Source organism: Ambystoma mexicanum, chromosome 5p (assembly GCF_040938575.1).
Source record: "Ambystoma mexicanum isolate Mex_15411 chromosome 5p, UKY_AmexF1_1, whole genome shotgun sequence".
In the NCBI taxonomy this organism is placed as follows: Eukaryota; Metazoa; Chordata; class Amphibia; order Caudata; family Ambystomatidae; genus Ambystoma; species Ambystoma mexicanum.
In genome coordinates this window covers 204,550,535-204,573,715 of record NC_090930.1, presented here as the reverse complement: position 1 = coordinate 204,573,715, position 23,181 = coordinate 204,550,535, and the positions used below count along the sequence as shown (strand labels likewise).

The 23,181-nt window shown below is 46.8% G+C and overlaps 1 protein-coding gene across 2 annotated transcripts in view; it reads right to left on the bottom strand.

The window, feature by feature from the left end:
- The window catches only part of COL4A6 (collagen type IV alpha 6 chain), an 856,046-nt gene that overhangs the window by 95,929 nt on the left and 736,936 nt on the right, over positions 1–23,181 (bottom strand). For both annotated transcript variants that reach the window (XM_069612628.1, XM_069612629.1), the window contains 3 exons: positions 15,715–15,858; positions 15,378–15,482; positions 14,296–14,468 (listed from right to left, as the gene is read on the bottom strand). In XM_069612628.1, the coding sequence (XP_069468729.1) occupies positions 14,296–14,468; positions 15,378–15,482; positions 15,715–15,858 (422 nt within the window). The remainder of the gene's footprint in view (positions 1–14,295; positions 14,469–15,377; positions 15,483–15,714; positions 15,859–23,181) is intronic.

Genomic DNA, 23,181 nt, shown 5'->3' with positions numbered 1-23,181 from the left:
AATGCTACCCTTTTCTCTCGAAATGGCTGGTGGCAGTGGTTTTACAATGAACTACCTTGATTTTTCATGACCGCGAACACTGGTAGTGTTAAATCATGGGAGACATGTTTTTCAAAATAGCGTCTGAGCCACCTTTGTTTAAACAGGTCCCGGTCTTCTTTTTTCGCCATTTCTTTTTGGAAAGGTCCTTCTAGAGTTTGTCTCTGCACGCCAAACCAGGTTTGGTCCCTTTGTTCCTATGCCTTTGGCGGGCTTCGGGACTGAAGACCGTCTCTGGCGCCCGAGTGTCTGGGGTGGGCAGGTGAGGGAGGTGCCCGAAACTACCTGTGCTTACTCTCCTAGGAGACCCAAATGCACTCTGGCAGCTTGGCTGGATTGAATGGGAGGAAACTGGATAAAAGGCGTGTCTCTTGGCTTGGAAAGCAGAGTCGACCACTGGAACAAAAGAACCGAAGACGAGCTAGAAGAGGACGGATGCTGCAACTCGTGGACCGTTGGTTTACCCGGTGAAGCCCTGCTGCAGGTCCGAATTGCCAAGTTCATCTCGACAGAGAAGCCCTTCAAGGACGACTTCTCTCTTTGAGTTGGTGGGATCAATCAACTCGTAAGCCACCTGGATACCATTCTCAGAGTGCTGCAGGAAACCAAATAGCCAGGGAGAAGGACACCAGTTTGCGTGCTTGACTACAGCTACTGGAATTGAAGATTTGCCTTTGCCAGCTTTTTGACTAGTCCCAGTGCAGGAGTCCCCCGACGTCCTCCCTCTTGTACCCACGACTGAGGCTCAGGAACAGAGAGATCTGCAGGAACTGCCAGGAACAGACGTCTTCAGCTGCATCTTTTTCTTCATTGTAAGGTACTGTGAAAACCTGACCGAGAGAACTTACATCTCACTGCGAAAGTGATTGAAAATTTGGCAACTTGCAGGCCTAGTCAGCTTGTGACCCAACATATGAATCTTTCTTTTACAAACTACTTCTGAGAACTTTGGCAAAGACATTTCCGTTTAACTTCCAGAACTGCTTTGTCCTATACAAGACTTTAGCCCATGGACTTTGGCCTAACCTATTGCATTGAATGAACTCCTCTGGTGAACTCAAACTATTAGCACTGTTTTAGAGTAACTGTGATATTTGTTTTATTAATTTATGCCTTTTTGCTCCTACTTCAAATGCTCTGAATGCAAAATGCTCCTCCTTCAAAGTAGTTTAAATGCCCCAGAACCTGACAGAGTGAAGTATTTAAGTATATCTTTGTGTGATATAGATTGCCTCCTTCTAGTGAATGTTTTATAACTGACTGTGAAATAAATTAATAAGTGTTTTCCAAGAGACCTTGAGTATAAGAGTCTATTTGAATACTTGTAATTATAGACCTCTGTGTAACATCCTTACAGCTCACATTCCCTCTTGAGAGAAGCCTGACTGCTCAGCAGTGCTATCACAAAACTGTGTAGTACAAACTTATACCAAAGGTTGGGTTTGCTTACACCTGTAGTCCCAGTTGTGTGCAACACTCTTCTATGAGGTAATGGTTTAACTGGAGCTTTAAATACACTACTGGTGCAATACAAATGTCTTAACCAAGTGTGCTTTCAGCCAGCGGGTGTGTTTATGCTGAAGTCCTGTTAATAAAAAGCATTGGCAAATCCAACAGTTTTAGGCTGTGTTTAGGTATAAGAGAGGCGTTTGACAGGCCCTGCTATCATAGCCCAAGTACTTACAGCATTTTGCATCTTCTCCCATTAATGGTCAGTTAGTGGCATTATGGCTGTACCTGGAAACACTGTTGGCTTTGCCAATGCGTGTGAGCTTGGAAATTAATACTAAAAATAACTATGCTGTCTTTTGAAAGTTTTGTCTTTATGTCATTGTATAGCTCTATGGAACATGAAAGACTTCGATGCACCACCTGAGGATAAAAGACAAGGGTCAATTTTTACACAAACAGCCCCCATTGTGAGTCGTTGTATAGCTGATAGCGCACAGGCAATGCCTGAGCATTCCTTGACTCATCTGGTAGTAGACATGGTTCAGCATTCAATGGCAAATCTTAGGTGGGGAGAGGCGAAGACAATAATAAAGGGCAAAACATTATTTAATTTATATTTTGCCAACAGAAAGGGAGGGGGAACAGCGGTTTATCTTTCAGAGACCTTGGAAGCATTCAGATCAGATAAGTGCATGTGCAGGGAAGAGGAGAAGTGCAAGAAACCAGAATATGAGAAAGTGTCAGTGCCATAGGAGAATCAGGGAATGGTAGACGGAAAGTGATAGTTGGGGAAGTGCTCAAGGGCACTAGGCCAAGGAAGAGGAGGCAATGGGAAGCAAAGGGAGGGAGAAGGGGATGAATGTTTGGTGGTAAGGAAAAGATTTTAAGACTAAGAGGGCCAAACAAATCTAAAAAAGACAAAATGTTTAGTTTCTTCCAAAAGCATAGATGTTTTTGCTCCATCCTCAAAGCGACTGGAACGCCATTGCAGAGGGAGGCAACAGCAGCGTTTGAGGTTCTCCTTCTGGGTTTCTTCTTCCTGAGCGGTACATGCAGGATGCTTTGCGTCACGGATAATCTGAGGAGCCTTGGTGGGCAGTATATCTGATTCTTCCTCTTCAGCTGTGTTGGGCCAGAGGCCTAAAAGGCTTTGTGAATGATACACGCAATGCGATATGGGCTGAGAAGGGAAACTAGTGGAGAGTGATCAATGCCGGGGCAGGATGGTTGCATGGTTTAAGCAGGACCGTTAACTTGGCTGCCTCATTGTGGATGGCGTGGAGTTGTTGGTTCAGAAATGAAGGCAGGCTGTTGCAGTAATCGAGGCTTGAAATCACCATGGCTCTAGAGACTGGGATCCTTTGGAAGAGATTAGGGAAGGGTAGAGTTTGTTTCAGTACAAGCAGCTGGAAACAGGAATTTTCGGTCATCTCCTGGATGTGAGGGGAGGAGGATACTAAGTTATTAAAGAAGAATCCCAGATTCTTTGCAGAATGGATCATTACAGGTGGAGCTCCCATAGATGAAGGCCAAGCAAAATGGAGAGCCAGTTGGACAGAAGAGCCAAAGTATCTTCTGTTTGGGATGCATTAAAAATGGAAGCAGTTGTGGATCATCTAATTGTGAATCTGTAAGAGGCATGTGGCTATGTGCTGCTGGTCAATCCAGGAGCCCATGAGACTGAAGGCGATCTGCAAGCGAGAGATGAGATCACCAAGGGGTGTAAGGTAGAGGTTGGCAAGCCATGGTGATAGGACAGATCCTTGCAGAGCCTGGTAGGTTAGGAGAAAGTGAGGCATAAGGATCTGACCAGATCTGACTTGGCGTTCTCTGTCTGTTGGGAAGGAGGAGACCCATTTGACATCAGTACCTTTATTCCCAAAAGGAGATGTAAACGCGATTTGTGAGGATGTAGTGCCTGACAGCATCAAAGGCCGCTAAGAGGCCCAGGAGGATAAGCATAGCTGAGAGGCTGTGGACATTAGGATTTCATCTCTCATGAAGAGAAGGAATGTCTCCCTCGCAGCCATGAATCCAGATTCGTGTTCGTGATGGAGACAATGTGCTTCGTTTTAAGACTGGAGCTGTTGAGTTGCTACTTTTTCTAGTGCCTTTCCCAGGAGAGGGGTGTTAGAGATAGATCTGTAGGGACTGTTCAGACCACCACTGGCTCTTTCGAGGTGCAGTGAGATAACCGCCTTGTTGAGGATAGCTGAGAAGATTCCAGAGTTAAGAGAATAGTCGATCAGAGCAGGGTTTAGGAAAACCAATCCAGAAGAGGCTTTTATTGATTGTGCCATAGCAACAGTATCAGAAATATAGATTGGCTGGAATGACAAGAAGGATGAATTCGCTTTTTTGGCTAGTTGCGGATGGTGTAGCAGATGATCTGTAATGTGCTGAGATGGAGGCCTGCATCGCAGAAATCATGTCGTAAAATAAAGTTAAAAGAAAATCTGCCAGAAATTGGAAAGCAATTGATCACAAAGCACACAAAGACATTCAGAAGCTTGCAAGAGATCTTGCATAACTGCAGCCATCTTCACAGGGAACATCATCTTTACATCTCAAGCACCTGGATATGTGTAAGATTTTAGCATTCTATAAATATATATATAAACTTCGGGTAATGTGATGAAAAACCCAGGCTGTGTTCTTGTTTAAAGTCACTACTTCTCACTTACTCGGGTGTCACTTATGGTTGGTCTTGAATGAAATATTTGATTCTACCCCCACATCAATTTTTAATGAATTAACATGGAGCTTGTGGCCAAGTCCCCTTTCTGACTTTCCTGGTGGATAGTGGGATTGCCAAGGGTATCGGGTTATGCCAAAAACCACATGATTCTGGTTCCTGGGAGCAGTGTGGGATGGATCGTCTGGCTGCCCCGAAAATGGCACCAACAGATGGCAGGGGCTCGACACATGGAGGCAACAAACCCTACTGTCACTTTTAGGGAACAGAATATGAGTGGCACGCTTGGATTCCGTTGTGCAGGTGCAGAAGTCCTACATTAAATTACAACGGAAAAGAGTAGAACCGGAAGGAGGATGGGAAACTCAAGCAGTCAACCAAGACCGGTCCACTCTGAGTGTAGGCTCAGGGTATAGCAAGCAGAGAGAGAAACACCCTTGAAGAGGAACTATCTAACCCCCAAGTCCTGCATCAAAACAGTAAGCCATCTACGATGGACAGGGGTCATCAGCCAATGGCTATAGTAGCTACATAAGGAGATGCATCTGAGGCCCCTTACAGTCAAAGTCCTATTAAAGGAAGTCATTTGGTGACGGGTGGCGAAGAGTGCATAAGAAGGTGGAACAGGAGAAAGGAGACCATATAAGGGACCCAGGGGGATGAGTAAAGGAGCACCCAGGTGGCTGAGGTGAGGAGATGATAGGAGGCTGGAGGAGAGACCCAAGCAAATGGAGAGAAAAATACCTACGGGCATGGGGGAAGTAGACGTAGACCCAGGAACCTGGGGAGAGGCAGACTCATGTGGCTGGGGGAAAGTAGACCTAGGAGGCTGGGGAGAAGCAGACGCAGGAGTATGGGCAGAAGCAGGCCAACGAGGCTGAGGAGAAGCAGATCCAGGAGGCTGGTGTTAATCAGATCCAGGAGGCTGGGGTTAAGCAGATGCAGGAGGCTGGGATTAAGCAGATCCAGCAGGCTGGGGTTAAGCAGATCCAGGAGGCTGGGGTTAAGCAGATCCAGGGGTTCCAATGTTAAAATCACAGATAAAATGTCTGTTTACTCAAGAAATCGCGGCAAAAAGGTAGTGGTTTTGCCATTGTAATCCACGTAATGGATGCAGGGGACACCCCTGCAACCTCCGGACCCATTATACCATATTACTGCACACCGATCCAGGAGGCTGGGCTTAAGCGGACCCAGGAGGCTGGTGTTAAGCAGATCCAGGAGGCTGGGGTTAAGCAGACCCAGGAGGCTGGGGTTAAGCAGACCCAGGAGGCTGGCTGGGGTTAAGCAGACCTAGGAGCCTGGGGTTAAGCAGACCCAAGAGGCTTGGGTTAAGCAAACCCAGGAGGATGGGGTTAAGCAGACCCAGAAGGATGGGGTTAAGCAAACCCAGGAGGCTGGAGTTAAGCGGATCCAGGAGGCTGGGGTTAAGCAGACCCAGGAGGCTGGGGTTAAGCAGACCAGGAGCTGGGGGTTAAGCAGACCAGGAGCCTGGAGTTAAGCAGACCCAGGAGGCTGTGGAGAGGTCGACCTAGGATGCTAAGGGGAGAAGGAGACTAGAGGTTGGAGGAGATACCAAGGATGCTAGGCTAAGTGGTAAAAAGTGGGGAGATGTTTGTAGCTGATACAAGGGTGCATGAGAAGAAAATGATGCACAATGAGGAGGAGTATGTGATGCCCGAGGAGGAGGCAGTGTATAGCAGGGAGGAAGTGGCACCTCATACAGGGGTGCCTAAGGATGAGTTGAAGGGAGGAGCAAATAAGGCGTTGCTAAGGCTGAAAGCAGGAGGTGCTGGAGAGAGGAGCTGAGGGGTTGAAAAGAGGTGTTAAGGAGCATCGGAAGAGTGGAGCTAAGGAGGAGTTGCTAAGAGAGCTGATGAGAATTAATTGACAAGAGGTGCTTCGGAGAAGGAAAGGAGGAGCTAGGACTGTGAAGTGGACAAACGAGAGGAACCGAGATGGATACACTCACCCTAACTCTACAGGCTTTGTAAAATGGAGAAGGAGCAAGCATGTGGCAGAGTTCCAAGGTGGCTCCACATTAGCCAGTAGACAGTGAGGCACCTAAAAAGGGTGTTGGAAAACCTTTTCTTTTTGCAGAATTCCCATCGACCTAAATCTTAACCTGGACTGATTTTGGGCAGTGAGATCTTTTTCAACCTCACAGCTCGGGTTCTCTCACTTGTTGTGGGGGCATTGGTTGATCCTTAGGAGCTGCCAGTGCAGAGATACTGGTGTCCCCCATTAAAAAAACATTTTCAATAGTAGTACTACCTTCCTTATGGAGAGTACTGCAGGAAAACCTCCTTTCCCTTAATTTTCTTTTTATTTATCTGTTCTATTTTCCATTGCAACAATGGTGAACGTGTGGAAGTTATGCAACTTTTAATAATTTCTTTGTTCACTGGTATGCCCCCATATATGTTTATCATAATGTAGGCATTTTTCCAACTTTGTGGTCCAAAATGGCTAGGGATTGTGTTTGTTTTAAGCCCTAACTTTGTTGTTCTGTCCTTGTTGGCCTTGTTCCTCCAAATGGGCATGCACTTTTTGCAAGAAGATGGGGACGGCCCAGTGTAGGTGAACTGGCTGGAACTGGGTAAGGGGATGCAGACATACCTCATACACATTCCAGGCAGAGTGACGTCAAGGTTGCTGGGTTGTTGCTAAGGGAGAAGGCTGACCAGGGTTCCCCGTTTGAAAGATGCACGTCCTTCTATTGGTGTGCTTGAGCCAGCTTAGTATTTCGACCTATTGGTCAACGCACTACCTTTAAAGCCATGTGCATCACCCACTGTGCCATACACAACACCGGCACGGAATTCCTTCATGACAGAATCACTCACTACCACCCCTCAAGGACGGCAGATCTCGCACAGCATCTCTCCTAGTGGTCCCATATTACAATTCCTCCATACTGGGCGGATCCTCTTTCTCTGTGCAAGCGCCAATCATCTGGAACTCCGTACCACTATACATGCGCAATATTGACAATCACCTTGCATTCAGCAAGGCCCTCAAAAACTGGCTTTTCCCACATTCCTCTTGAAACCCTCTCCCACTCTAAACTCTAGATAGGTGCACAGAAACGCTGACCGAAACACAACAGCATTCCTATACACCAATACCCCATGTATGCTGGCATGATTCGCAGCGGCACACTGTAACAAACTATCTTCCTCCACATACACAACAACACTCCTACCCATCAATACCCCACGGATACCGGCAGCTTTCGCAGAGGCACACTGTAAAAAACTATCATCCTCCCCTCCTTCCCCACCTCCTCCTCCCCAGGGCCCCTCTACCTCTGCTCAGACTTTCGTTCCAGGGAGAGCACGAATAGCGAGACCAGCCAATCACATTGGACCAAGAAAAAAAACACTGCAGTCGAACTCCATCCAATCATACAGTAGGTATACATTACACCACGTCTGTGGACACAGGCCACAGGCATGGCTTCCCATTCATGCATCCTAGAATGCAGCTATGGCTATGCCATTCCTGTCTTGCAGCTCACACAGCCGTCCACACTGAAACCCCTGACGTACCTCAACGCCTCTGCCATTAGTTAAACAGAAACAACCAGCAAAAATACATTCGGTCTAGCTGGGCACACACTGAATCTTTAGCAATAGCACTCTATCCTAAAGCACCAACAGCGCCCACCCATGTGCCTGACCTCTGGACTGCTTACTGGAGCCTAGCCAGCTCACCCAAGTGCACACAAGCATCTTTCAGTTTAAACTCTTAGAACCTCCAACACATGGATTGCAGTCACCAAGGGCGTTCCAACCACAAAGCGCATTGAGACCATACAAATGAGGAAAGGGTGCTATATAATAACAAATACAATACAATACAATATTATGTGGAAATCTGAAGCCATTCTGCAGTCAACCACAAAACCAAGATTCCAAAGAATTAGAGTATACAGAAGGATGCCAGAGGACTGCTCCTGGACACACCATTTGCCTCCCCATTCACTGAGGAGGTCAGGTCTGCTATTCATTGACAGGGGTGACCTGTAATTGGTGCCGCTCTCTCGTGGGCTAGTGGACCTGACTAGTCTTGCTTCCTGCTCTGTTTTCTCTCTCCTCTGGTGCTCAGAGGATTAGTACAATCCTTCACTGGTAGCCTGTCTTTTCTGTCTCTCGGCGCCTGGATGCCTACGGGCTTTGGCACGGTATAAGAAAAAATAACATAACATAACATAACAGTGGAATGACTCAGGCGTTCACCCTCTGGATAAGGGAATCTGCCGTTGAATGGACCTCATCTGGGCCTGAGGGTAGAAACTTTGCAGACATCCTTGTCGTGGGACTGGACCCTTGGCATTCTCCTGGTCTTGCTCTTTCTTCAAGAGAAGAGCCCTCCTGCAGCCTGTGTCCAATAGTCTTGCTTCTTCGTGCCTGCTGATACTGGGCAGGGTCACTCCACTTACCCATGGCCCACGAGGTATCCGAGGGTCCTCCAACATAATAGGTGTTGTTGCACAGTTCTTCCCGCACCATCAAGGTGATGATCCATGCACAAACGATTGCTGATGAAGAGTGGAACCACTGAATTGCCGGACCCAGAAGACACTGCACCCATGACTTGTGGGACTCAAACAACAACACCAATGACATGGGTAATTGTCCCCAATGAGCCCATTTAATTGAGGTTGTTGCTTTGTTTGAGGTTTTTGGGGCATGGGTGCATACCTGTTTTAAAGTCCCCTGTTCCCATGCATCTATATGGGTGCGTGGCCCACTCTTGCAGCAGCCTGGGCTTGACTTTTGGCGGTGGATCCTGAGTCTGGAATCTCCTAGAGCAATGGAATAGGTAGCTGCCACACCGCCCAACCCCCTGGCCCCTGGGAAACCTAGCTTACCTGTATTATAAATTATTGCGCTGGTTCTTCGATTGCCACTGTCTCAAGCCAACACCTGGTTACTTACCTGCAATTTTCTTTCTCATTGTTTCAAGGGCAAGGCTGGACCCTTTAGGCTTAGCAGGGCAGTTGGCACAGCCTTTTATTCTTATATTGATATTGCTTTAACAACTTTCCCTCCCACTTTAGGCACTATTCACGTATTGTCATTTGAACTGTGTGAATAGTAAAGTGCAGTGTTTGTCCCATTTGTGGTCACAAAACTGTGAATATGTGTATACTTACTTTGTAGTATCTCCGTGCTAATACTAATGTGTTCTTAATAAATAATAGAATTTTATATAATAATCTAGTGCTTATCAATCACTTGCTGTGATAATTGTACTTTAAAACAAAACCCGTATCTCCTAAGTCTTAGCATAACTACCCGTCCTTGTTACCAAGAGAGAGTTAAGTTAGGACTTGTGTGTGAAACCTTTGCAGGTCCACTAAGGTTGGCTTCCCAGAACCCTACACTAGTAGTTGGTCTGAAAAACCTGCATGCAGCAGATCAATTCATCTTTATTGTGATACTGGTTGATACCAGTCAACCTTACACAGCAATTAAAAAAGCTATTAAAAGCAGCATAACAGGAAAAAATGTCCTATTACAGTTATATTCTCAAATAAAATATACACATAGTGTCATTTTAAAATTCAAATCCAGACAGCTCATTCTTATCAACATCACCCTACTAAAACATTTTACGTATCTAAAGCCACTTCTAAGATTTTACTTTCAATTGCTGTTACAGCAAAATCCCCCCTGTAAAAATATGCAGTGAGGGAGTACCAAAACAGCTTGCATCTAAAATTAATCCAGCTTCGTACACACATCAATTAATACCACAATTTACACATTTTTAACAATCCTTGCTTGAGCTAGCAATTTTAGAGATGCAATTGTTAAAAGCATTTTCTCCGCATTAGTCAGCCTCCAAAATAGTTCATCCTTATTCACGATGTCAAGGTTGCAAAAAATAATTTTCAAAAGAGACCGCTGCTATGCATCTAATGCCTCACATTCTCCCAAACTGTGTTCATGGCTCTGTAATATCCTTGATTTATTACATAATAAACAATAACCAGCTTCCTTTAATACCATTATTCCAACCCCTTCTTGAACCCGCTGGATGTTTCCTGTTGGCAATAGATTAAGCCTCAATCTTAAGAATTGCCCCCTCCAATAAGGGTTGGGGAACTTTCTCAAGGGGAAACCTTTATATAGTTTATACGTGTTGACCGCTGTACAACACCCTTATTCTCTTAGTTTCTTCTTAACCATCAGTGGATTAACTATTAATAGGTCACTACTTGCACATTACGGTCTTCCAAAATATGATCTGCTGCGTTGCCGAAAGCAACCAACTGAGAGGTGCGCCGCTCACTCATAACAACACCCAAATAGTTGTATAAGCTGCCCGGCAGAGCATTTAACCGTGACCTATACAAAGATAATATTTTTAATTTGTGCGAGTATACCAACGAAACCAGGCCCAACTCCATGATGGTGCGCAGTGCCACTGTCGGTTAACAATTTGGTCAATTTAAAGCCTTCTTCCAGATTATAGCCTCTACTCTGTCCCAGTCAATTTCCCGGAAGACAGTTGCTATTTCTGTTCCATACATTAACGTGGATACCACCTTCAAACTATAAATGTTTAAGACTGGAACCAGAGAGACTCTGCAAAATTTCACACGTATCTTTTTCCTCTGGATTGCCATATATTCTGCTTTCAATATTAGTCAACCCCATACACTGCCCTTGTTTGGGACCACATCTAAAACAAAACCCAAATAGGTAAGAATGGGCTTGGGAACCACAGATTCATTACGTAACAACCATCACAATACAAGAGGCTCTGTGCTATTCCTACAGAACCTTAACACATTCATTTTGGTGGAATGAATATCTAATTCATTTAGCAGGGTGTATTTTTCTACCGCACTAGCCAGTCTCTGTAATCCGATTTGCGTACTATCTAGCAGAATAACATCATCGGCATATGTTAAGTATGATATCCGTGTATTCCTCAACGTCTGTGGTGCAAAACATACTATACTTAAACACCCAAGTCAGATAGGTACAGATAGAACAAGCACAGGGCCAATAAACATCCCTCTCTCAACCCTCTCCATGTGGAGAATTCTTTAGACAAAGACCCCTGCCTGTTCAATATTACCTGCAATACAGTCCCCTCATGTAGGTGAATCAAAATGGCTAATAAGGAATGCGGGACCCGACTGACAGTGTCAAATGACATGGAGAAATCAATCGCCATGACAAAGAACAGTCGCGATGAATCAGCCCACACATATTCTTGTGTAGTCGAAATAACAAAACCATTCAATGAGGTTGAGATGCCCTTTCTAAAGCCAGTTTTGAATTTCGAGAGTCGACCAGTATCCAAAGCCCAAGCTTCCAATTCCTGTAACACCAGACATGAAGAAATGTTGCTTTCCGAGTCCAGCAACGATATGGGTTGGTAGTTACTCTGGCTATTTCTGTCACCTGTCTTTAAAATGGGTACAATCGCTGATCGCTACCAAGAAGTAGGGGTCTTCTTATTCACTAACACTGACGAAAATAACAAGAACAAGACCACAGCCAAGACTACATACCCTAGGGTTGGACTTGAGGATGACATTTGTTAGCCTGTTAGGTCCTGCCGCTCTCGAATTAGAAGCCTTTCTAATAAAGCCTTCAATCATCGTCACCCCAGCCTCCAAAGCCCATGAGCTATTAATAACTGGTACCTGCACTATTACCAAAGGCTGCCTATAGATGAAATCAAAATGGTTGCACCATGCATCTTCCGTAATTGGGTTATCTTGTTAACCGATCTGTGTGCAAACCAACTCATTCATCAGACGCCAGAAATTCCCAAAGTCCTTATTAATAACCATGTGTAACATTCTTTCACCTACTAAATGCAACCAATAATAGCGATGGGATTTATACCAGTTGTTATAGGCTTCAGTCTTTTAATCCATTCCATCACTAAATTCCTACATGAATTAGATCTTCTTAAATGTCGTATTTCTCTTCGTAAGATATTCTTCCTTTCCTGCACCACTTGATCAAACTGATTAGTGCCTACCTTCTTACTCTTAAACCTTGGTTTTTCTACTATGCCGAATCTGTCCAACAAGCACCAAAATCACCCACCTTCAAGACTTCAATTTTTGCAGCTAGCGAAGTGGATCCTATCATGTGTTCAAAATATTCTTGGCACCTATACCCTTTAAAAACCCTCTTCCCTAATCTATTACCAACATTAGATAAAACCAAATTTGAGAGCTGCGACTTAACTTCATGATGCAGTCTAAGGCCAAGTTTTGCAATCAATGGTGATCACTTAGCGAAGTTGAAGGAATTTGCAATTCCAAGCATGATCTCTATCTATCTATCTATCTATCTATCTATCTATCTATCTATCTATCTATCTATCTATCTATCTATCTATCTATCTATCTATCTATCTATCTATCAATCTGCAGTGTTATATAGCGCCACTAACACATAGGCCTCAAGGCGATTTCTAGTCAAATATATTCAATAAACGAAGATGTGAAGGCATTCTTCCATGTCACCTTCTGGGGAACATCCCCTGGTACATTACCATTCTTTTCCATCAACCTTTCCACGATCTTTGGATAGACCATGGCCCTCAGTTTCAAAGCATAATGCATTAAGGTCCTCACCCATCACACTGTGAACCCCAGATTGATCACAGAAGAAGCCTTCACATATTTGAGATACTTTCAGTATGACATCAGTAATTTGGACACACTTGGAATTACTGTAGATATTAACCAGCAACACTGGAGCTTCATTTATCACATTTCTCAATCATATACCTCATTTGAGATTACCTTAGATTCAAATTGAATTGAATTCTTTATTGCTGTGATCAAACCACCTGACTGGTTTCCCACCTGCTCCTTCTTTGCCAATTGCTGAAGGGTGGTATATCCATCCAAGCTTACATCGTTGGTTAGCACACCTCTTGGGGCAGTACCACATCAGCTACCTCCAAGAAATTACTTTTAGTCAGACTCGTAAATCCCCTAGAGTTCCAACTAATGATCCAAAGCAGCTTTCCAAGCCCCTCCCCTTCTAGAGCCCCGTCCTCCTTTCACTCAACAGAATCAGGTGCATGGCAAAGCCAAGGGGAGCCAGTTCACAAGTACCCCTTAACCGTTGTTGTGTTCAGTTTGCTCCTTTGTTCAATAATTGGGCACATGCACAGAAGGGTCGAGCAGATGGGCAGACAACAAGTAGGAAAGGCAGCTTGGGTTGGGCAGTTACAGACCTAGGTCCCTGAGAGAGTGGGGCAATATGAGGCCTGTTACAAACCTCACTGAGAGCACAGGAGGGGCTCCTATCATCCTATGGCTCTGAGCCTTATTATAATGCCAGCTAAAGTGTGACTGCCACTACAAAACAACCATCAGGTTCCAGTGCAGACTTGAGACCTTGGACGAGGAGCCCTTCCCACCACACCGCAGCTGCACAAAACCATCAACAAGGAACATATGAATTCTAGAGACTGTGGCTTTGCTGAAAGACTAAGCCCACCAGAGTGGGACTCTGAGACGCTGCAAGTGTATTTGTGAGACATTTTAATTTGGATTTCTTTATGTTGTTCTTTGGGTAAACCTGTACATTTTGGCCACATCTGTCTTTTTGTATTAAGATGCTGGCAATAACCACGCGCCAGGCTTAACAAGAACTGAAGAACTGTTACTTTGAATACCTGTGAACCTTCCCAAGAGACCCTAACGTTTGAGTTTACCACGATACCTTACCACATGCTGGTGAATGACTATCATAATGAAGAGTATGTCATTTTGTGCTCATTCTTGGCCCTACAGGAGTTGAATTTGCCTTTTCCCTGTCAGGCACTCTAATAAAGAAGTGCCAAGATAATTCACTGGTGACTTGCTGATGTTTGATCTCACTACCCTTCGTGAAAGTCCCATCAGGGAATCACAATATGTCTGCAGTAGTACGCATCTTGCAGAGCTGGTGAGTTCCTTTTAAGCAGTATTTTACTTTAGGTTTCTCTAAAGCATGAACCAGAGGGGTGAATGCCATGCTATACTCTACACCAAAACATGTTAAAAAAATTAGAATGCATTTTTACAACAATAATGCAAGGAGGTCAGTAAAAGAAAAGTGCGTATTTACGGTCTCTCCTGGCATTCCTGGAAATCCGATGATACCAAGCTCTCCTTTTGGTCCTGCAAAACCTCGGCTTCCAACCGCACCTGGTGGACCACCATTACCGGGACGTCCTTTCTCTCTACCTGGGATCCCTGGCATGCCAGGTAGGCCAGAGAGCCCTGGCAGTCCTTGCTCACCTGAGATAGACAAAAGCAAAGAAAGCAAGTTAATATGCTGGATACAAAGAACCGTTTAGGTCTGTCATCTTCTCATATAGCAACACTGCATGAGTACCATGTCTGAAAAAGAAATTGAAATTGTCAAGTAAGGGAATCAGTTTGGGTGCTCATGTTCCACGGGTGACTGGAAGAAGGCGAATGGTATTTTATATCTAATGTTTATTTAACATAAATTACTTTTTGGATTTCAAAGTCATCTCCAGCACAGATCATACCCAAATGAATACTCTACAATTTATTGACATTTCTTGAGCAGTGGGAATACAAGGAGGCACATTTTGTAAAGTTTGCACAGCTGGTGACTGCCACCACAGATTTTAGATAAAAGGGACACTGCTGTCAATTTATAGTATTAATATAAGGCAAATATTACTTATCAGTAATTGTCTTGGAAACAATCATAAGCTTAGCATAGTTTGCCATCTGGTGGTTGGTGCGGAGCATTACATCTTGTTGTTTGTTCTGAATTCAAAAATGGACGTTGACAGGGTTGCACATGCAACACTAACCCTACTCTTACATGACCCTTCATATGTTGACATCCTCAGAGAAGAACCATTACCTGATGTGGTAAAGGCCCCTCAGCTCGGGCCTTATTGTCTAAATACAAAGAGAGTCTCCAGCATAAAAGAAGCATTTTAATTATTAATCACATCAATTCTCTAACAAAGGAAACTGAATTTGAAACAACAAAACAAATGACTACCACAGAAGTAACGAATCAATGTTCAGTCCCTTTAAAATAAATACTTCCATACGCTGTAATGCAACGTTCCATTATATACAAATTGCTTTTTGGGGGGAAAAGCCTGAGGTGCACTATTCTGTGGCCCTTCATGACCAGCAAAGACCAAACGCATCCCTTACCTCGCGGTCCTGTGAATCCAACTGGTCCAGTAGCACCCGGTGCCCCCTTCGCAGTAAGAGGTGCAGCACCTGGACCACCTGGCAGACCGTCGACACCCCTTTCACCTAGCAGGAAAAAAACAAGAATTCTCAGAAGGGGTGAGTTATTTTTAACTCTTTCTGTTAAAAATGTAGAAGGTGAACCTTAATGAGTGAAATCATGTGAAAAACTAAACCGCAAGACAAGGCCATTCTGGTCCATGCTGTGTAGCAGAAAGTTAAAACTGTCCGAAAATAAAAATAAACTACAGTGGTCTTCCCACATATTTTGTTGCATGCCAATAAAGTAGTAACGTACCTTTCAGCCCAGAGCGGCCAGGAAGACCAGGATTCCCATCTCTTCCAGGAGAGCCAGGAAATCCTTTGATACCATTGGATCCTGAATTACCCTTTGGACCAGGCATTCCTGGGAATCCAATCAAGCCAGGAGAGCCCTTGTCACCTGCAGAAGGGAGGTGGGGGTTGGTGGGTTAGTCTTTACTTTATTTATTTAATGAATTATAAATTGACAACCAGGAAAGGTTGTCAATTGTATTTGTATATACCAAAAACACACACGTTGCATACAGTGTATAACACGAGAAGATACACACCCACAAAATACCCACAACACTCCCCCCACCCACACCCTCAACACACCCCACCCACCCCCCCAACATAAACAAACCCTACTTACCTTTTTTACATACTGAGTCCCTTCAGCGCCAGTTCCCTTTCACTTCCGTGATCGGGAACCGGCGCCGCTGGGTCCTTTATTTATTTTTTCTCGGGAGCTGCAGGGGTGTCCCCTGCAACCCCTGCTCACTATACCACAGTTTAGTGAGCGGGGTGTTGCGGGGGACACCCGCGCAGCCCCCGTTTTTTTCATTTTTTTTGGGTGTGCTGCAGGGGTGTCCCCCGCAACACCCCGCTCACTATACCACATAGTATAGTGAGCAGGAGTTGCGGGGGACAACCCAGCAGTCTTTTTATTTATAAACTTACCTACAATGCTACCACCAAAGGTTTGAACTTTTGGCGTTCGAACCTTTGGTGGTAGCATTTTTCAGACTTTTTGTACGGTCGGACCTTTTTTTTCAGTCCGATCGTACACTTCAATATATTATGCTGAGACTAAGGAGGTCAGGCGTCTGGTGCTGAGTCGAATTTACAAACACAAGAACTTGTAAAGCAATACATTAAGTCTAAGATAAAAGGTAAATAAAAGCAATATATACACATAAGCAATCACAGTTTGGCGGCCTAAATGGGACACACACCAAACTTTAGCATTCACACAGTTTAATCAGCAACATTGTAACAACAACCTAAAGTGCAGCGAAACAATGTTAATATAACATTGACTGTTTTTTTTTTTAATATATTTATTGTTTTTTCAAAATACAATACAACCAGCATCATCATAACATTGACTGTTATGATGATTTTTCTTTTTTCAATCCATCCCTTTGACTGGTGGCCAAAACCAGTCAGTTGTCCTGCTTGACCCGCATCGCCATTCCAAAGCCAAAGGAGCTTGAAAATAGGCAATTTGACTGCACCATCTGGAATTCGCTTTGCACCTGTGCAAGGACGTCTATCCAGTCTGGAGGTTGGAATCTTCGCAGCTAGCCTCAGTACTCTACTGTGAGGCTGGAACCGTACTGTGTTGACCTTCACCAAAAGAGGAGCCTGCCAGGAACCTGAAATCCAACCGCCAGAGGCATCACTTGGGGGGGCTGACGGGTCTGTAGCCCTGGGACTTTTGCTTGTAGCACCGGATAGAAGCTCAGGGGCTACAACCAAAAGGCTAGCTAGCCCCGAGTCCCGACAATCCCAACATTAGCGTAGCCCTGGATCTTTTTCAAACCTAGCGGCACCCCTGCCAACCACCAAGCTGCAGAGGGCCTACTGACCTATTCCTGGGTCAAAGTAAGAAGTGCACCCGTCAAATTGTTTGTTTGTGAGGATCTGTGCTATACCACAGCACTGATGCAGGCTGATTCCACTGCATTTTGAGGAATCAGAAAATGACCACTGATAGACGCCCTCAAACTTGCGACCCGATGACAAAGCATGACCCCAACAACACCGAGACACATCTTCTCCAGCGGTTTCCTATCTACTGGGGATGCTCGTACCTTTGTGGGTATTCAGGGGATGACAGCCCTTATATATCTTGTACAGCCCCTTTACTATTAGCTCTGTATTGGGCGAAATGCCCTGCTTACATTATCGCTATCCGGGAAAGACCCAGGTTGATGGTGGCTGGGCCACTACTTCTAGGTTAAGTCCCTTTGGACGCTTGAGGTGGGAGCTGCTTCCCACACATCTACATTTTGATTTAAACCACTTAAATCATACTGTAATTCAACTATGGGCTCTACACGTAATTCCTTCTTTGGCTGGAGCTCCCTCTCTGAGTGGCCTCCCCTAGTGCTACTCAACTGTGACCTCCTAAATGCTTCCTAGGACTATTAGAAGGTAGGGTCTGGATTTCTAAAGTGATCTACACCGTATGAGTTGTCCTATAAATCTAAGAACTATTTTTTGAGGTTCCAACACCTTTTACCTATTTTAGCAAACATGATATTGTCCCTCATTACGATACTGGCGCTAAACCATGGCGCTATTAGCACCATGGTTGGTGCCGGTATCGTAACAAGTCCGCCAATGTTTAATGGGGAATTACCACCCCATTTCAAGGTTGGCGGGGTGGTAATTCCCCATTGAACATTGGCCCTTTGTAACGCTCACCTGACTCCCACGGAGGCGCTGGCCTGGTTCGCGCTGCTGTGACCTCTTCTAAGGTGATGCGCAGGGTTCGGAAGACGGACTGGACCGGGCCCCCAAATCTGGCTTGTCTGGCTCGCAGAAGTATCCTTCTGTGGGCGAAAATAGGGGATTAACTGTCTGCTGGGTAATGCAATCGGCCTCCCACTTTCTCCTTTCACCCTCCTCGAAACCCTTCTGTGATTCCTCGTAGCGTCTCACCTTAGGGTCTGGAAGGACGAGCTCTCCATCCTGCTTCTGATGCAGGGGCGCGTTGGTATCCAGTTACTTCACTGGATTTTCGGATTGGTGAGAACCAAACTTGCTTGGCTTCCAGGTAAGTTTTTTGATAAGAGGTTCCCCTTGTGTCCATGCATTAATGTACTAATGCTAGTGTCTTTTTCCCCATAGGAGCCGGGGTACGGAATGCCGGGGAACAGGCACCGACCCGACATGAGAGTTGAAATCCTTGTAGAAATAAGGTAAGTCTTTAATGAGCGTTTTTTGGTAATGTCTTTCATTCGCTCATTAACGCTGCTGTCTCTTTTTCCCCTTGGGGGCCGGGGTCCGGAAATGCCAGGATGCGGCGCGGACCCGAAATGAAGAGGGAATGAATCAACAGGTAAGTCTTAATATGGAGATTTAGCTTTCCTTATTCCCTTCTCTCTCTCACCTCTTGTTCTGGTCTTTTTCTCCCTAGGCGCTGGGGCGTGACTGCGAATCCGGATGATCGCTGCTGAACATGGAGGCGGCCTGTAAAGGTGAGTGGAATGCGGCGCTGCAGCGATCGACGCGATAAGCTTTTAAATAAAAGTCTTCCTTTTCAGGATTGTCGGCGAGATGTCTCCGGGATGCGGGTTTTAGCAGGTAAGGACTTTTCCTTCTTCTGTTCTCTTCTTCTCTTCCTTTGCAGGTGATCCAGGATGCTGGCAGGCGTGGCAGAAGTCAGGATGCAGGAGCAGACACGGTGAGCGTCCAGCTGCTAGATGCAGAACAACGCGAAGCACGTGTGGCTGTTCGGGTGGGGTTTAAATAGCCTTGGAAGAAGTTCCAGGTATGTATCCTTCCTCCAGTCAGGTATGTATCCTTCCCTGACCACGCCCGGATGGTAAATTAGTCCCACAGGTAAAGTAGTTCCTTTCAGGCCTCAAGGAGGCCGGGATCCTGCAGCATGGTCTGCATCAGGTAAGTGCACCCAAGCACTTCCATAATGAGCCTGGCGCCTATGGCGCCAGGACTGATGTCTTTTATGAGCCTGGCGCCATAGGCGCCAGGACACTGTCCAAAGGGCCCCTATATGGGGTTGCTGGGTCCTTCCTTGGGGACTGGATGTCCGCTTTTGGGGACGCAGGGCTTGAACCGGCTCCCCGGGAGCGGGCATCATGACACCCTTTCCCATTCCGATTTTTGCCCCATAGGGTTCAATGGGACTGGGGAACGCGGTAAGTACGGTACCGCAAATTGCGGTACTATACTTACCTCGAGAGTCCCTTTGCGGGTCCCTACTTTAACGGCTGGTCTACACCAGCCGTTCAGGTCGGGTCCCGCAAAGGGACCTCGTAGTAAGGCGCTAAGTGGTTAACGGCGCCGCAGCCTTTTACGGCGCTGTTAACCACTTACCGCCAGGGTCGTAATGAGGCCCATTGTGTGTTATGTGCATGTGTTAAAGTGGATTTCCAGAATCGGCCCTGGCAGAGGGTTCTTAGAGGCCAAACTCTAGCCAAACAAAATCAAGTTGGGTGTTAAAGCAGTAATGTTTAGGCTTCTGGAGATACGGGGGTGGTGTAATGGATCAATGGCGCACACACAGCACTTAGATAAAACAAATTAGACAGTGGCCCTCATTACGACCCTGGCGGAAAGCGACTGACCGGAGCGCCACAGCGTAAATAGCGTTTCCGCCATTGTACGAAGGAGCAAAGTGCGGCCCATTCCGACCCATCGGGCACGAGCACCACGCCACGGCGGAAGTGCAAAGTCCGCGATGGCGGAAATGACCCCAAAACGGCCCACACCGCCACCGTACGGCGCCCTAGGTGCAATACCGCCACCCCTCTTAGCGGTCACCGCAGTGTGCGCCTACCGGAAAGTACGGTGCCCGGAAATATACGGAAACGGAAGTTAAAACATGGGCCCGGAACGGGAAACATCCCGGCGTACACCTATAAAAACACCAAAACCACACAACCACTAAAATCACTACCCTGAAACACACCCCAACCCGTCAACCACCCTAGCGAAACCAAGAAAAATGGGAAAAGTAGCGAAGAAAGCGTGCGACCGCAAGCGGCAGGTCCACTTCTCCCGTGAGGAACTCACCGTGCTAACAGAGACCCTCCAGGAGAATGCTGCCGTCGTCTTCTCCACGCAAATGACCAGGACGGCACTTGCAAACAAGAAGGCCATATGGGCTCTGGTGGCACAGCGGGTAAGTGCGGTGGGGACCGCACCCCGCACCCCACAGCAATGCCGCAAGCGATGGGACGACCTGCGGATACGCGTCCGCAGCATACTCTCTGCCAACCGCAACATTGCCACAGCCACCGGGGGAGGTCCTGAATCACCCATCAAGTTGACCCCCTGAGAAGAAATCTGTGCCTCCACCATCGGAATGGAGAGCATAGAGGGAGTCGGAGGGATGGAGAAAGGAGTGCAGACATCCGAAGATTCAGGTAGGTGGGCCAGATAAAACAATGCCAAATCCACACAGTCCATCCATGTGAAGTACCATGCGTCCACATAGTGCAACAGAAACACATGTCCAGGAGAACGTCCACACACATCGGCCTGAAAGCGCACGTCAAAACCCACAATAAATACATAAATAATTAAAAACCCCTAATACACGCACTACACGTGCAGCAGGCACACCCTAACTGCAGGCTGCCAAACAACTGCACCCTCACTCCACACACAAATCAAAGCACCTCCAAGACCCCGACCCAAATCACCCTCAGGTACCACCCCAATGCATGTGATACAATGCCATTCCAATTCCCACTGACCCATCAATAACCCTCGCCCTCCTTTACTCCACCACAGGGTCCGATCCAAACGACGAGCTACAGGACACCCCTACCAGCACACCTGCAAAGAGGGCCAAGACCAACGGCCAGAGACCCTCCACCTCAGCTGCACGCATCAAGACACGGCAGCAGCACAAATCAGGTGGCAGCACAGAGGAGGGAACATCAACAGGCACCCCAGCAGCCAGCATGCCCACAACACCACCACCACAGGTCCCCCCAATGGATGCCACAGAAGGCACTGCCTCTGGTGGCAGCAGCACCATAGGTGACACCCCATTGATGGCAGCATGCTCGGACACAGAAGACGGGGATGTCGAGGTCAGATCCATCCATGACCTGTCCCAATCCCCCTGTCTGTCCCATCCCGTACAACATGAGGATACCACGCAGGTGCAGCCACAAGACGACGACTGGCCATCCCCCACAAGCCCTGTGGCAAGGCAACATGAGGACAACAGCCCCTCTGTGACACCACCGCAAATGGCCATGGCCCAGCAGAGGCAACAGTCCCTCGACAAGTTAATCGTCCAACAGCAGCAAATGGCCACACTCCTCAAGGGCCATGCCGATGAATGTGGGGGCACCAAGGCAGACATAGAAACATCAACAGAGACACTTAGGGCAGAAATGGAGAGAGGTACAGAGACGCTAAGGGCACAAATTGAGAGTAGCACCGAGAGCCTGAGAGTCCAAATGGAGAGTAGCACCGAGAGCCTGAGGGGGGAACTGCATGCGACGTCCAAAGACGTATGTGCCGAACTTGCCGCAGTGCGCCGTGTGCTTACTGAGCTCTCGCAAACCCTTAGGGACATGCATGGACGTGAGCAGGCAGACACATCATCCGTTGCAAGTTCCGTCCAGGGCAGCCCCCAACGTAGATCTGGAAGGAACCTGCGCTCCACAGGCAGGGGTGCCCCTGATACCCGCAGAGGGGGCATGCAATAGCGACAGCCCACTGACAATGAGCATCTTTGGACACTGGTGTTCGGGGGGGAGGTAGGAGGGTGGAGGGGGTGTGTTGGGCTCACTTGGGTGGCGGGTCGATAGGGTGTTCAACATGATATCACATATGCCATAAAAAGTGCACGATCAACCAATGAGAAGTGTGGACATTGATCTTTGTGTACTAGGCCATCATAGGCGTACAGTCCATATTGTGCATGTCCCAGACACACGCAGTGCCACGAGTCCCGTGTCCATGTATCAGCCACCAGGCGTGAGTGCTAGAAGCATACATCAATGAGATGCTGACGAATGTCACGGCCCTCCGGTGCCTCGCAGACTCCATGAGGTGCTGCCACATCCCCACCCTCATCATGACCATCATCAGGTGCTTGCAGTTCTGCGTCAGGGGGCATGGGCACATTTCTACGTACGCACATGTTGTGGAGCATGACACATGCCATCACCATCTTTGCAACCTTCTCATGGCGGTACAGGAGTGCCCCGCCAGACCTGCTGAGGCAGCGGAAACGGGTCTTCAGTAGGCCGAATGCCTGTTCAATGACTACACGGGTACGTGAGTGGGCATGGTTGTAGTCCTCCTCATGCTGGTCCCGTGGGTTCTGGACTGGTGTGAGGAGCCATCTCTTCAGTGGATATCCAGCATCACCTGTATGTGGACGAGAAACGTATGATGTGGAATGCCATTGATACGTACGCACACCCCCCCCCCCTTCCTGGCAGGTCATTGACAATTCACATACCCCACATCATCATGCATGTAATGAGACTCACCGAGTAGCCAGGATCTGTTCCCTGCGTGTCGCTCCATGTAGCGTGGTATTGTAGAGTTCCTCAAGACCATAGAATCATGGGTTGATCCTGGGAATCGGGCACAACAATGTGTAATGATCCTGTTGGAGTCACACACCATCTGTACATTCAGGGAATGAAATTGTTTTCGGTTGCGGTACTGGGCCTCCATGGCATGTGGGACGACCAATTCAACATGGGTGCAGTCGATGGCACCAATGCAACCCGGT